The following is a 16,566-nucleotide window of genomic DNA, read 5'->3' as shown; positions in this document are numbered from 1 at the left end:
CCAGAGTACGAGATTCACAAGAATGGTTCACTGCAGGACAATGCTTGAATCTCCGATATTCGTCTGGCCAAACAGATAGCCACGAGGAACACCGCCTTGAGTGTTAAATCTTTCAACATAGCCCGCTTGATAGGCTCAAAGGGAGTACCTCAGAGCCCATAGAGAACCAAATTTAAACTCCACAAAGGACACACTGCATGCACCGGCGGGTGTAAATGTTTGGCTCCCTTCAAAAAACATGCCATATCCGGATGACCTGCAATGGATGTACCATCAACTTTTCCTCTTAAACAGCCTAACGCCGCTATCTGAACCTGAAGCGAGCTATACACCAGTCCTTTCTTTAAGACTTCTTGCGAGAATGTGCACAATAGTGGCCTGGCGCGGGGACACCTTCAACCCACTGCACCAGGAATCGAAAACCTTCCACACCTGAACGCAGGTGAGAGAAGTAGAGGTCTTTCGTGCGCGTAGTAGAGTGTAATCACCGCATCCGGATAGCCCTTCTTTCTCAACTGTCTCCTCTCATAAGCCAAGCCGCTCGACAAAAGCGAGCCGCCTGATCGAAAAATACTGGACCCTGTCAGAGTAAATTCGGTAGGTGACCGAGACGCAAGGGACCGTCTACCACCAAGTTGATCAGGTCTGCGAACCACGGCCTCTGCGGCCACTCCGGAGCTATGAGAATAACCGGTCCCTGGTGGGACTATTCGCCTTAAGACCTTCCCCACCAACGGCCAAGGAGGAAACACAGAGAAGCGCGTCATGAGGCCACGGAAGGACCAGGGCATCCACCCCTTCCAACCCGTGCTCCCTTCTGCAACTGAAGAAACGAGCCGCTTTCGCGTTCAGCTGAGTCGCCATCAAATCCAGCTGGGGACTCCCCACCGGCGAGTCAAGAGCCGCATCGCCTCCTCGGACAGTTCCCATGCGCCGGGATCTAGCCTTTGTCGACTGAGAAAATCTGCCTGGACGTTGTCCACTTCAGCTACGTGTGTCGCCGCCAACCGGAGCAGATTGTGTTCTGCCCAGACCATCAACTTGTCCGCCTCTGTGGCCACCAGCTGACTCTTTGTTCCCCCTTGATGATTTATGTAAGCCACGGTTGTTGCATTGTCGGATAGGATGCTTACCGAATGATGCTGGATTAGCGGGAGAAAAGGCTCAACGCTAAATGAACTGCCCTTGTCTCCAACCGATTTATGGACCACTTGGACTCCTGCGCTGTCCATTGACCTTGTGCTGATCGTGACTGACAGACTGCCCCCCAACCGGAAAGGCTAGCATCCATTGTCACGATCATCCACTGTGGATTCTCTAGATCCATTCCCTGCTGTAAGTGATCGGGGATCAACCACCATTCTAGATTGGCCCTGGCTGGATCCAGAAGGTGCAAGGGCAAGTGGAACTCCTCGGACTTGGGATCCCAACAGAAAAGCAACACCCTCTGCAAAGGCCTCATATGAGCAAACGCCCAGGGAACCAACTCCTGAGTAGACGCCATAGAACCAAGAATTTGCAAATAGTCCCATACCTTGGGCAACGGAAGGGCCAAAAGACGTCGAACCTGAGACAGTTTGCCCATCCTCTCCCGAGGCAGGAAAACCTTGCCCACAGACATATCGAACTGTGCTCCCAGAAATTCCAACACCTGGGACGGTACCAATTTTCTCTTGGAGAAACTGACAACCCATCTGAGCGAATGGAGGTGATGCAAAACCGACTGCACCACCACCTTGCAGAGCTCTTCAGATTTCGCCTGAATGAGCCAGTCATCCAGATAGGGATGAACTCAGATCCCCTCCTGCTGCAACCACCATCACCTTGGTGAAGACGCGGGGAGCCGTTGCTAAACTGAATGGCAGTGCACGAAACTGGTAATGCTCGCTCAAGACTATAAACCGCAGAAACCTTCGATGATGCTCTTGGATTCCTATGTGAAGGTAAGCCTCCGTCAGATCCAAAGAAGCCAAAAATTTGCCTTTGTGAACGGCCGCAAAGACGGACCTCAACATATCCATTCGAAAATGAGGGACCCGTAGTGCTCTGTTGACCTTTTTTAAGTCCAATATCGGCCGGAAGGAGCCATACTTCTTGGGGACTCCGAACTAAATGGAGTACCTGCCGGTCCGACATTTGTTTGGTGGCACCGGAATAACCGCTCCCAGAGCCTTGGCCGAGACAGGGTTTGGAATATGACCTGTTGCTTTGCCTGAGACCAGCAAGGAGACACCAGGTACAGATCCTGAAGCAGGCGAGCAAAATCCAAAGTGTAACCATGTTCTATGATAACTAGAACCCACTGGTCCGAAGTAATCTTGACCCATTCCTCGCGAAACAGGGAGAGACTACCCCCGATCTCGGGAACGGAGGAATGGGCCGTGCACCTTCATTGGGAACCTTGTTGGAGGAAACTCCTTGGGAGGATCCGTTGTGCTGAGGCCATCTACCACGAAAAGAATGAGCCCAAGCCTGAGACCTTGCCGACGACTGCCAAGGGGCAAAAGACGAGCCACTATCCGTACGAAAACAGCATGGACCCCAAAAACGACCCCAGGTCGCACCAAAAGGGCGAGACGGCCTTGGCTTGTCCTCTGGGAGCTTGTAAACCTTATTGTTCCCTAAGGACTTAACCAGTTGTTCCAGATCATCTCCAAATAATAGCTTTCCTTTAAACGGAAAGGCGCCCAACTGAGATTTAGAAGAGACATCAGCCGACCAATTGTGGAGCCAAAGAAGCCTCCTTGCCGAAACTGCTGAGGACATCGTGCGCACAGAAGTACGAAGAAGATCGTACAAAGCGTCCGCTGTATAAGCAACCGCCGCTTCCATGCGGTCGGCCTGTTCTGCCTCCGCTGGAGGGAGCTCTTGAGTTGTGAGTAATTGCTGAACCCATCTAAGGGTAGCTCTCTGATTGAGACTACTACAGACGGCCACCCTAACTCCGAGGGCCGATACTTCAAATATCTGCTTGAGTAGAACCTCCAGCTTTTTATCCTGGAGGTCCATGAGAGCTGCTCCTCCTGTTACCGGAACCGTGGTGCGCTTGGTGATGGCAGACATGGCCGTGTCCATCTTAGGGATCTTGAGAAGATCCAAGAACTTGTCTGGCAGCGGGTAAAGTTTTTCCATGGCCCTACTAACCCTTAGGGTGGCTTCAGGTACATTCCATTCCCAGGTCATAAGCTGTAAAAGCATCGGGTGGAAAGCAAAAGTTCTGTTTTGTCGGGCCCGCAGGCCCGACAAAACAGGATCCCCTGAAGAAGGATCCGTCACAATTGTAGCACATGAGGAATCAAAGGGTCTAGCTTCTCCTTACGAAATAACCGGAGCACCCACGGATCATCCCCCTCCACTGGAGTGGCATTGTCAACATCATCGCTCGTATCCATCGGGGAGGGGTCTGGAAGCACGGACCCCAGAGGAGTGGAAGGCACCAGTAGTTCAGCGTCAGGAGCGGGACGGGAAGGCCGGGTCCTAGAAGCCCCTTGATCCTCTGCAGGCCTGGGGATCTTAGCAAGAGGAGAATATTGCCCATCCAAGTCTGCCTCAGCCTCCATATAAGCTTTATGAAGCAGTAAAATAAACTGAGAAGAAAATTGGTGCTGTCTCTTTAAGGGCCCCCCTGGAGGCACGGCAGGAGAAGAAGAATCATGTCCCAAATTGCGAGGCCTTTGGGGGCTTAACGTAGGCGGAGAAATTGGCGGGAAATCCCCTCCCCCTGAGCATCTGAGCCCTGCGCAGCATCGGGGCCCGAATCAGGCAAAATGGCCGCCGTTCCCGTGCTTGTCGGGGACGGGGCAGGCCTCTCCTTGTGAACTGTCTGACTGCGGCCTAAGCCGCATGATCGCGGCAACGCTGATCTTTTCCCTGCAATCGGCAGCTGCAAAGGCCCCTCGCCCCCGAGGATACAGTGGGAGCAGAGGCCTTCGCGAGAGAGCCGCGCTGCTGGCTTTCCACACGCTGCACATCGCGATCCTCGCAGCATGGCAATCTAAGCCATAAGTAGAAAATCAGCTGAGTGAAGCAATTCACACCCTCCGGAGCCCCGGGAGATTTCAGCAGGCTCGCTCTGTTTAAAAGGCTTATCCTTTGTCTTTTATTTATGCATTTATTTTTTTTTTTTTTCAGAGTACTCAACCAGGGGAATGTATGTCCCTGGGCTTAATATGCAATTTGTAGCTCCCACCAGAGGAATTAAGACGTCTCTAGCACTGTAATTGGCGGGGGGGGGGGGGGGGGGGGGATGGACACTGGCCCACTGGTAAATCCCCAACTCACCAGGCTGTGTCAATATTCTCTGGGTATTAAGGCCAAGGGCAGGAGCCTAGCCTTGCCTGCTATTACAAAGTGATCTCAGTTTCCCCTTTTTTTTTTTTTTTTTACTACAAGTTGATCTAGTCAAAGGTATTAAGGTTAGGATACCCCCTTCACTTATTAATCAATGAAATAAAGAATTTTGCAAAGGTTATGCCATCCTTCATCTGAAGGAGTCAGAGAAATACTGAAGTATCACAGGTGGCACACTGGGTTATCTGGGGGTGCTTTTCAGCTTTTCCCTGACTCCATCTGCTGGAAGGGAGGCATAACCCAGCGGTCTGGACTGATCCTGGTATGTACAGGGAAACAATAATCCTAAGATTGTGTGTACACACACACACACGCATGCATGCACATCTTTCCTTGCAAAAACTAGTTTTGTCCCTCTATCCTGAGCTTCCAGGCAGACCTTGTGAAGCATCTCATAACAAGAGATGAAAAAAGGACTCAGAGTTGGCAGCCACCACTCACCTGTCAGTTTCTCAAGCTGGAAATGCAGCAGACTGAAGGGGCCAGAGTAGGGAATGGCCTGGGTCTGTGTCACTGTGCTCATGGCCAGCTCAGTATAACCTGAAAATTGGAAACAGAAGCAATTATTTTTGCTTAAAATGTTGTGCTCTAAGAGGATAAGAGATCAATTGATAAGAAAGCTACCCACTGATGGATCCAGCTGCAGCGGAACTATGATTCACAAACCATTACATCAGAACTTTCCAAACTTTTCATGTTGGTGACACACTTTTTAGACAAACATAATTTCACGACACAGTAATTCAGTCTACTAGCAAACCAGAGGTTAAAAGGTTAAACGAATGAAACATATTTCGACAATTTATGTATATTTCCTTAAATATATACATAAATAAAATGTTTCAGGCCACAACCTCTCTCATGAAAACCTTTCATTTATATTAAAAACTAGCCGTTAAGCCCGTAACAACGGGCTTCATTAAAAAAAAAATGTTCGGTCTATTTCCTTCCCACTTCCTCCCCCCTCCTCCCTCCCCCCACCTCACTCTCTCCTCCCCCCCTTCCTCTCACCTCCTCCCCCCCTCACCTCACTCTCTCCTCCCTCCCTCCCCCCACCTCACTCTCTCCTCCCTCTCACCTCCCCACTCTATTCTCCCTCTCCTCTCTCCACCTCACTCTATTCTCCCTCCCACCTCCCCCCTCTATTCTCCCTCTCCTCCCTCCCCTCAGCTCACTCTCTCCTCCTCCCTCCCCTTTCAGCTGATCACAACCGGCAGACAGGGGGGTGTCCCGCGCGCGTTGCCGCCGCCACTGCTCCTCCCTCCCTCGCGCGTCGCCGCTGCTGCTCCTCCCTCCCTCGCGTCGTCGCCGCTGCTGCTCCTCCCTCGTGTCATCGTCGCTACTGCTCGCTCGCGTCATCGCCGCCGCTACTGCTCCTCCCTCCCGCGCACGCGTCATCGCTGCCGCTGCTGCTGCTCCTTCCTCCCTCCCTCCCTCCCTCGCGTCGCCGCCGCTACTGCTCCTCCCTCCCTCCCGCTCGTCGCTCCTGCTCTTAAGGAGCAGGCGCCATTTTTTTTGGGGGGGGGGGCACGCTCTGCTCTGGCCGACGTGCTCGCATGCGCAGTAGAGCTGCTCTCTACTGCGCATTTGTGGCACGTCAGTCCAGGCTCCCTTATAGGTATGATATATAATATTCCAAGATTAATGTTATTGTTATAATTTGGGGAAGATTTTAAAAGATTTACACGCACGGGGGGGGGGGGGGGGGGGGGGGTGTTATGCGCTCCAAGCCTATTTTGCATAGGCCCGGCGACGCACGTATGTCCCGGGGTTTGAAAAAAGGGGCGGGAAGGGGGCATGGCCAGAGGCCTCCGTAGGGCCTCTAGGCCGGGGGATCATGTGGTGGCACTCGTCGGGCAGGCGCAACTTAAAAAATAAAGGTGGGAGGGGGTTTGGGTAGGGCTGGGGGGGCGGAAAGAAAGTTCCCTCTGAGGCCGCTCCGATTTCGGAGCGGCCTCAGAGGGAACAGGGAGAACCATCGGGGCTCCCCTGGGGCTCCCCTAGGGCTCGGTGCGCACGCAAGGTGCACAAGTGTGCACCCCCTTGCATGTGCCGACCCCGGATTTTATAATATGTGCGTGGCTGCGCGCACATATTATAAAATTGGGCGTAGATTTGTACGTGCAGGGTTGTGCGCACAAATCTACGCCCACGCGTAGTATTAAAATCCGGCACTTTATGAGTAACAATAATACAACAAATTGTCTGTCCCCCACACACTAATATCTCCCCCACAGCACGCCTGGCCCTCCCCCCCCCACACTCATCTCTCTGGCCTCCACACACTCATCTCTCTCCCCTCCCAGCACATGTCTGGCCCCCACACTCATGTACTTCTTATTTTTGATTGTTGCCAGTTAAGGGCTTCACTCCCTTCAGGGTTCAAGCCTGTCATGGTGCATAACACCTTCCAGGATCACCAGACACTGTTGCTTGCAGTCAGTAATCCTCATGGCCAGGCCTCATCGGCAGCAGCAGCCAATGACAGGGACAGCTGGGCTCAAGTCCCACCCACCAAGCCCCCAAAAAACGCAACTGACAGCAAAAATCGACCAATAATAAGCAACCCACGAACTGAAGGGAAAAAAAAAAGAATCACTAGAAAAAAAAAGTCCAAACTCGCGTCGAAGTTGACCGGGCTTGCGCAACACACCTGCACACTGCAGGCAACACACTAACGTGTCGCAACACACAGTTTGGAAAGCTCTGCTTTACATCTACAAATGCTCAGAAATGATGAGTAGAAATGGAGAAAAATGTGATCAGTGTTATTCATCTGCAGTACTCATGTTCTAAACAGGAAACACTGCTGCCCATTGATCTAAGTGGCAAATGCCCCAATGCTGATGTTTTGGAGAGACATCAGATGAAAACTGAATAACCTGCTCTCCATAGAGTGCTCCGCTTGTGATCCCCTATGTTCGGTTGAAGCATTGTATTGAGAACTGACCATACAATATACTAGGATTGTCTGTAAACTTATCTGGGCCGGTAAAAATGCAAAAAAGTCCAGCTATTTTACAGAAATCTTGGAAGAATGTTTGTTTAGATTTACATAATTTGGGGTTATATTGGTTTGCACATAACATAGTGATTATTCCATAACAGCAAATAATTGTGAACATCCATTAGTTTCACATAGTTTAAGGGAACTTGCTTATAAAAGAAATAAAAACAAACCCTTATACCAATTCTGGCTTTGTCAATTGCAGTTTGGGAAATGTTCATTTGTTGTTGAAAGAAAATAATTTAACAAAGCCAGCTTCACTGTGAAAGAGCAAAATGTTTCAGAGTTAATTTGGAGGGTTTTGCTCTATGGAAAAAACCCCCTCAAAAATAAAGGCACCCGTACACCAGCACAACTGGATTCAGGAAGCTCCTTTAAAGCCTTAATGGAAACCCACCAGGATTTTATTCACAATGGATAGCCCATGAAGAGAGGCATTCAGCCGGTTAGCCCAATGGATCTACCAGATGCACCATGCTGTATCACCAGCAGCACTATGGAAAACACGTAACAGAATTTATAAAGAAGACAGGAATAGAAAAGCTTCAGATTTTAGACTGGGTCCTACCACTTTTTTTTTTTAATCTGTGTATTGTTCTGAAACAGTGGCCAACAGAGCTGTCCTGGATCCGTCAGGGACGGTCATTCTTCGATAAGATATAAAACAATGGGATCATAACCAGAACTCAGCAAATCTCTTGCTCTTTTCTTCTGCAAAGAGTCATCGTTATCAAAGTCGAGCGACGCATGGCCTTCATCATTAGGCAAATCTAGTCTTTTACTCACTGGAGAGATCGCAGGGAGAGAGTATGTGATAGTTAAAGTTGCGCTTCACGAGTATTCCTGAAATGCGCTGTCCCTGTTCTGGTTTCTTGTCTGCTAACACACCCATAACCTGTTCCAAAAAAAAAAAAAAAAAGGTATGATGTGTTACTGGGAAAATCCTGATGCACAGTGAAGTATAACCCACGGGACCATCAAACCATATTAAATACCTTAAAGATTTTTTATTCATTTATAATGAATCAGAATCTGCGTGTGAGACACATTAGAAAGGGGAACAGAATAATGAGACCAGTACTGCACACTAGAGAAACAGAGAGAAAAAAAAAGCAAAACCTAGCATTCAGAAAGCAGAAACAAGGGGACTACAAGCAAAAATAAAACAGGAGGCAGGAAGGGTTATTAGAGAAGTAAAGCTCAAAAGCAAGAGTATACTGCCCAGTCAGCAAAGGCAGGGGATACAACTTTCATTAGATGTATAAGTGAAAAGAGGAAGATCAAAATGGGAAGAGTAAGAATTAAGGAGGGCAAATTTGATGAGGAGGGGGTAATCAGAAGAATTTGGGATGTGTTGGACAGACACGTTTTCTCAGCAGTCACACTAAGAGAAGAGGGTGATGAGCCAGACAAAAGAGACTGTGGGATGAACACTTAACATGTGCTGAGGATTCACGGTACTGACAATTTAAATTAGCCAATGCTGTTACATCCTGGGATATGGAAGAAGGTGCTGACATGTCCCAGGAAGCACCTCTTGTCAGCTCTTTTCAATTTACCAGCGGAAACAGGTGAAGCTCCACAAGAATGGAACAAAGAGGAAGTGGAATACTACAGAGCTGTTCATCTCTCATTTAGTTTTTGGGTACTTGCCAGGTTCTTGTGGCCTGGATTGGCCACTGTTGGAAACAGGATGCTGGGCTTGATGGACCCTTGGTCTGACCCAGTATGGCAACTTCTTATGTTCATTAATAGTGGGTCAAGTAATAGAAACAATTCTGAAGGAAAGATCAGCGCAATACACCTTGAAGCCAGGATCCTAAGCAACATGGATTCAAAAGGGAAACATCTTGCCAAACTGAATTTTTGGATGAAGTGAACAGAGCAGGTGATGAGCGGGATGCAGTGGATGTGGCCATCCTGAAGGTTGTTAAGGCCTTTGACACAGTTTCATACAGAAGACTGGTAAGCAAGCTAGCCGGTCAAAAATGGGAACAAAAATTATAAACCGGGTGCCACAGAACTCAGAGAATGGGGAAAATGTGCTTGTTTGTGGATATGAAAATCTGCAACAGAGTAGACAATTTCATTTATTTAAAAATTCCTATATGTTGCATAATCCAAAGTCTTTAGCGGCTCACATAAAATAGACATAATCCTACCAAGGTGGAAGGGGTAGATAAAATGAAAAATAACTTTAAACATTTGGAAGACCAGTCAAGTTTGACGAAAAACTTTAATAAAAATAAAATACAACATCCCAAAAAATGTAAAATTATACATCAGGGATACAGAAATCCAAAGACAAACCATTTGAGAGGGGAAGAACCAGCAGTCACCAAACAGGAAAGAGACCTGGGGTGGGGAGAGGGTCATCATCTCCAATAATCTCAGGGTAGCCAAACAGTGTGAGAAAGCAGTCAGAAAGGTTAGCAGTATACTAGCAAGAAAAGAGAAGCAATATTACCTCTATAGGTCTTGAACCATATCTACAACAGGATATTGACAATTTAAAGTGCATAACCTGTAACTGAAACCTTACATGTACTCTCTAGAAGAGGTGTGGGAAAGGGGAAAATATGATACATTTCAAATACTTAGGCTTGATTAAGGTATCAGAAGGCAGCATTCTCCATTGAATGAGATGCTCAAGGATAAAGGGTCATCATGTGAAGCTGGAGGGAGGGAGGCTAAAAAGTACCTGAATGTAAACCGGTGTGATATCTCGATTGAGATCGAATGTCGGTATATAAATAATAAATAATAATAATAATAAAATAATTCTTCAGTGAGAAGGTGGTGGATACCTGGAACACATGTCCAGTGGAAGTGGCAAGATCCCGAACAGTGAGAAAATTCAGGCATGCCTGGGACAAACACAAAATGATCTTAATGGTGAGGATTAAAGTATTAATCTATGGCAGAGTGGCACACAGGTATAGACAGACTGGATGAACCAAATGGTCTAAAACACTGCCACCAATTACATTCCATGGATTCCGAGTCACATCGTTTAGGCCTGATTGTGTACTTTGCTCAGAGAGGCCTTCCTTGTCAGAAGCATCTGATCAATTGCGCCGTGCAAACCAGTTTCCAGAGGAAGACTTTAGGCCAGTCTTGGTTTTTGACATCCCTTCCTGATGTATTATGGTACCGCAGTGTCAAATTCTAATGGAAAAAAGCAGGACTTCAAATATCATGATGCACTGGGATGCAAGTTCAAAACCCAGGGATGATCAACAGTCTCCCAACAGAAACCAAGCCGCTGGGCATCTCTGCCCAATTGTCTGGTGGAGCTTTTCTGACAGCTAAGCCCCTCTATGTGAGGGACACATACCAGGTCACAGCTGGTTTCTATGCACTGAGGTGTGCCATGATCCAAGAGGCCAAAGGCCGAGAGACTCGAAGAACCCAGTAAGCGTGAGCACGGGATGATAAAACCTGCTTTACTAGAACAAAAAGGAGTCTGTGCTAACTTTACATCGCATCTTCCATGCACATGTATCTCAGACATCTTCGGTGTCGCAGCAGGGAACAGTAGGTTAAAATAATAAACCAAAGGATTAGGAGGTGGCAGAATGAGACTGAATGAGAGCCTGAGGACTTGACATTGCAAAGATTTCTGGTGGAGTAATGAAGCGTGAGCACAGGATGATAAAACCTGCTTTACTAGAACAAAAAGGAGTCTGTGCTAACTTTACATCGCATCTTCCATGCACATGTATCTCAGACATCTTCGGTGTCGCAGCAGGGAACAGTAGGTTAAAATAATAAACCAAAGGATTAGGAGGTGGCAGAATGAGACTGAATGAGAGCCTGAGGACTTGACATTGCAAAGATTTCTGGTGGAGTAATGAAGAACCACCCAAGGCAAAAGAGACAACAGTTTTCAACTAAGATTTAGAAATGGAAAGAACTGGCCATTCAGGCTGCAGAGGCAAGGAGGTGAAAGGTCTTCCAAAGCTGGGGGATGGAAGAGCAGCAGTGACAAGGTTGTACTGGCTATACTGGATGAAGCTCTTGGAAAGTGGCAGAAATATGATTTTTTGGTGCACGGAAGGTGCCCCTCTGGCATTTAGGAAGGCCATGGAGGGAGTCGAGATGCAGTAGCACAGTGCCAGAGGAAGAGACTAAAATATGGCCAGATGTGGATTTGGCTCAGATAACAATAGACAGTTTTGCCAAGATATGAACCGTTCGTAATTTTAATCCATATTTTGTGCATTAGATTTCTAAAAGTGAGCTCCACAGTAGAACTGACTGATTCTGATCTCAAAATGACATTTTACAGTATTTCTTGGGAACTGCTGAATCCCTGATTACTTCTTCCCCACAAATTTTTGAAAGGATTACAGATCGCTTCTATTGCTCATCTGGAAATACAAAACCTTTTTCTGACGTGACCTGACAGTCCAAAACCCCAGGACAGGAGGTGTGCAGGAGTATTTGCACTGAAACAATAGGGAGCTGCTGTGGGCACAGACTTCCATATTCATAAGCACTGACCCAGAGTCGGCATAAGAAAGAAGGCATGTGCTCACTACTTCTGCAATCCCACAGGCAGACAGATGGAGAATTCTAAGTAACCTCTTTTCTTCCGATTACAATACAAACTAGAAAACGAAAAGGAATCAGCTATTTGGAAAAGGGCAGACTAAAGGAACAGAGTGAACACGGACGTATCATTAGCTTTCATCAAACAGGACATTAATTGCAGGAAAAGGGTGGTATTGCTGTACCTTAGCTAGCTTTTCTCCCCTGAAGTTTAAGATGACGGCTTCAGTGTTCCTTGGATTATGCACCTCTATGTGGACTTCGTCGTTATCCTCATATTCTCGAATCACTGCTGCCTTCAATCGAGCCATCTCATTCTGCTCACCATGCACCAGTATCTATGGGGAAGGGGATGCAGAGTCAGAACAGTGCATCCTCAGAGTCTGTTTCCTACCATGTCCATGCACTCTGAACCCTTCTCATCCCATCTCCCTTCCTTGCCAGTCTGATCATCTGCCTTCTTCCTCGTACACTCACATAGCCCTTTGCTGCCCATTCCCTCTCTTGCCATTGCTCTGTCTGTACTGAAAATGCTTCAGAATGAGACCTGCGGAACAGTGGCAGAGGTGTGCGAGACAGAGATCCAGGCAAGAGGCTCTGTCTTATGGGGTCAGCAGAGGCAATGAACTCTGGCCTGTGTGTGTGTGTGTGTGTGTGTGTGAGGGGGGGGCGGGGGGTAATCACCGCTGCTCTGTTGTTACACACACTGGTGACAGTGGGAGAAGGAAGGCAGGTGCATGGTGCCCTGTCCTCTCGTGTTTCTTAGTTGCTGCTTTGCATCAGTGGGAGGAAACAAATTATTCTCAGGCAGGTTGCAATTCTGTCAGGCTGAATAAGAAATCTAGTCTTAATTTTACCACATCAGTATGCCTTTAAATAAATTCAGTTCAACTTTAAAATAACGAGTCAATAAATCCAAACAAAAATACAGACCCTAAAATGGGTATTCATATGCTCGGGCTAGCATAGTACCAAGGGACCACATCTCATGGGAAGCTTTCCCTCCAGCCCAAAAGCAGAGAGGAGAGTAGATCTGGAAACTAACCACATGTGGTGGTTTCAAAGCACGGATGAATTCACTGGTTTGTTGGTAATCTGTGTGAGCAGAGAAAGAAATATAATCCACAGACATCTTCAGTGGCAGCTTCTGGCCTGACATGGTGGTGATCTCCTCGGGTTCCGACATGATGTGCTGCCAGATGGGAAAGAGAAGAAAGTGATTATCAGGAAAGATCTTACAGCAACAGATCACTTCATGCAAAAGAGGCGAGACGTCCTTACAGCCACGGGATTAATACTGAGATTACCCAGGATGAAAAGATTTAGGCACAGTAAGAATGGACTGAAAGGATGTTTTCTCTGCGCATCCCTCTCTCTCACTCTGGCGACCTCTCCTTTCCATACCTGATAGAGTCTGGCCACTGATGCCACATAGTATTTATGACACTAAATCCCATTTAACAAGGATGGAGTTGTACCACAGAGTAACAGGAGGCATCACGTGACAAGAAGGACTGATATAACGCTCTGGACCAAAGTGTTGCTGAAAACTCCATAGACTGGTCTGGCTATATATTATGGAATTCTCATCTTGTAGGCAATCCATGCATTAATAAGGCCCAGCCCTGCGGAGCTACTCAAAACACCCCATACATGCATTCACATCGAGCTGCTCTTCCTCGGTCTTAAAGTCTCATGAACATTCAGTCACAAGCCAGGCACTGCATACTTCATCACTACACTCAAACTATCCTGATCTGAATTTTGTGCACTGTATTAAAATCACATGTATGTGGCCAGCTGCGTGACTCAGGAGGTAGTGCTCCACACAGATTTAATTGGGAAAATACATTATATAATAGTTAGTTTTTCTGATAGGTATTTGATTAACATTTTTTAATGTGCTGTTTCTGTGTAATTCGTTACATGTATCTGTTCTGAGGTCTACAGTTGTTTCAATGGAGTTTTCACTGGGTGGTATTGATTACTGCTATGGGTCATGCATACTAACAGCTATTGCTGGTATTTAACACGGGGTAGGTGCAATACAGGTTTACTCCCAACAACTCATACGCAGACACCAAATCAGCTAACAATAGTACAGCGCTTGGGAGAGTAAGTTGCTGCTATGCTCACGTCTGTCTTGTTTTTTTGCCCCAGCAATTACCTCCTGCTTAAATCGGATGTTGGACTACAGTATGATGAGCAGAGGGATTTTTCCTTTTATTCTATATCTCCTTCTAACTTACTTTAGCCCAGTCACTGCAGTGACAATCCTCAGCCAGGAGCCATGTTCCAAGCTCCTTCCAGAACCCCGCAATCAAGGGTCCTGAATTCAGCCACCAGGTGTCACCCTTGAGCGATAACCAAGACTGCTCCCTTCCCTGCAACAGGGAGATGTGAATGCTGCCTCTGCAGCATCCCCAGTCTCAGACAACTGGAAAGTGGAAGACATGAGTCCTCATCATGGCCTCTTGCTCTTTCTGTAAAAGTTTTTTTTTTTTTAAATTGCTTTTTAATTGTTATAGAAACAAAGAAAAAGTTGATGCATGATTTTACAGATATTCTACAACAATGTGAGTTTTTAAAAACTTGCAGACATTCTCACACATTACCAGTGATCACAGAAAATCGACCTAAAAAAAGGCAAACAATTTTTTCCATATATTTTAGAATTTATCAGAACCTCTGCTACAGCACAGAGATATCCAATTCTCCACCAAGGATGGCAATGTGTCGTTCCACTTTACTCTTCTTTAAGCCCAGGTAAGGACAGCATTGACAAATGTCAAATTATTTTCTCTCAGGATGATGCTTTCAGACAAGCCTAACAAAAAGTGTAGGGAATAATTCAACTCTCATCTTTTAATATATTATATGGAAGTCGATATTCAGGTTAGCCAGACAAAACCAGAGATTTGAATATTTCTCCCAGCTCTCTGGATAAATTCTGTCCGGGCAACTTGTTGCTTGCACAAAGTTTATCCAGGTAAAAAGAGAGGGTACTAGAAGCATTCCCAGGGCCCAGTTTTACTTTGTCTGGGCAGTGCTGATATTCACTATTTGGACAAAATTAGCTAGGTTAAGTCTGGTGGGGGAAAAAAGCTGCCCTAACAATATGCAGAGGAGTGCTCCACTGAATATAACTGGATACAGTTCTCTGGGTAAGTTCCACAGAATATCCACACTTCACTTTCTCACGTGCCGGCATACTCAACATGGACCTCAGTATCTCTTCCCAAAACGTGACAAATCAGATTTACAAACATATAAGAGAACCTTCTCTCTCACATTTATCACTGAGAAGAAGAGTAAAATAAAACATTTTATGGTATCTTGATGGACTATAATTAATCCACTTTAAACTCTTCAGTAGTCTCTCTCTAAGATGGGCACAGATCACCATCTCTTCGTGTCAGCAGAAACTTCCACTTATAAAAAACAAAAACAAAAAACCCCACAAGTAAATTCACAAGTAATAACCGAAATATCTAAATAACTGATTTACTTGAGACCTTCATAGAATGAGCATATAATGTCTCATTTATTAGCGGTTACACAATATTGTATTAACCCCCCAGATGGAGTACTGCTCAAATATTTTAATCAAGGTCTCTTGAATTTTTATCACATTATCACATTTATTCACCCTAAAGCAAGACGACTTAGGAAAGTATCCTTTTCTGCCTTTTGGCTTATCCTCCGGAAATCTATGCCCTTTATTCTCTCCCGGATGTTTCACAAGCTCCTCTAAGTCCTCTCCAAAAAGCAGTTTCCCTTTAAAAGGTAACGCTCCTTGGACCAAAGACCGCTGACATTATAGTTCGATTGCATTATATGACCTCATCAGAATGTATCTGCTCCATAGACCAGCGCAGCTTCTAGCCGCTCAGCCTGCTTTGCCTCTGACGCAGACGTCGCTTTTCAGTCTGCAAATGACGTACCCAGCACAGACCATCCCGCAGCATAAAGCTGCTGCAAACCGTGGCATGAATGCCTAGGGTACACACCTCAAAATTCTTTTTGACCAAAATTCAAAATGCTAAATGTGGCACAAACCTAACACTGCCCATTCCTCAGAAAACACCATCCCAGCAGTAAAGTATAGGGGTGGCAGCATCATGAAGAAGGCAAGTACTTTCCTGTCCAGAAGCTATGTGGGTGCCCCATTCCTTGTCTACCCATCCAGGCCTCGAGAAGCAGAAAAAGGGGGGGGAGGGGGAGGGAGGGAGGGAAGAAGAAACCAGACTCTGTCTTTCAGACCCCTACCCTCCAAAGGGACTAACTCAGAAACAGCCACCAACCCCTTCTAGCCCCCCACTCAACTAGGCTATTGCCGCAGCAAAAGGAAATTTGGTTCTTACCTGCTAATCTTTGTTCCTGTGGTATCACAGGCTGCTGGGTTTTGCCTCCCTTCCAGCAGACAGAGAAAGTTTCACAGGCACCGCCTCTTAACCTGGTGTGCCACTTGCATCTCCTCAGTATTAACCAGTACACAAGCATAAAAAAAACCTAACAAAAACTTTCAACTAATTAACTCTACTATATCCCCTGGAACGAGCAGGGGACAAGGAAAATAGTTAGTAAATTTAACACACTTCATAAAAGGACTAAGGGGAAACCTGTGCATTTTTCAGAATTAATCAGAATTTTTT

The 16,566-nt window shown here is 46.5% G+C and overlaps 1 protein-coding gene across 1 annotated transcript in view; it reads right to left on the bottom strand.

Moving 5' to 3' along the window:
- The window catches only part of CPSF3 (cleavage and polyadenylation specific factor 3), a 91,940-nt gene that overhangs the window by 8,061 nt on the left and 67,313 nt on the right, over nucleotides 1-16,566 (bottom strand). Inside the window, exons 10-13 of the mRNA XM_029595839.1 lie at nucleotides 12,957-13,103; nucleotides 12,097-12,249; nucleotides 8,144-8,252; nucleotides 4,792-4,890 (exon numbers count right to left, since the gene is read on the bottom strand). Of these exons, the coding sequence (XP_029451699.1) occupies nucleotides 4,792-4,890; nucleotides 8,144-8,252; nucleotides 12,097-12,249; nucleotides 12,957-13,103 (508 nt within the window). The remainder of the gene's footprint in view (nucleotides 1-4,791; nucleotides 4,891-8,143; nucleotides 8,253-12,096; nucleotides 12,250-12,956; nucleotides 13,104-16,566) is intronic.

The sequence above is a fragment of the Rhinatrema bivittatum genome, chromosome 3, assembly GCF_901001135.1.
Source record: "Rhinatrema bivittatum chromosome 3, aRhiBiv1.1, whole genome shotgun sequence".
Taxonomy (NCBI): Eukaryota; Metazoa; Chordata; class Amphibia; order Gymnophiona; family Rhinatrematidae; genus Rhinatrema; species Rhinatrema bivittatum.
The sequence above is the reverse complement of the archived record's forward strand: the minus strand, read 5'-3'. Positions and strand labels throughout refer to the sequence as shown.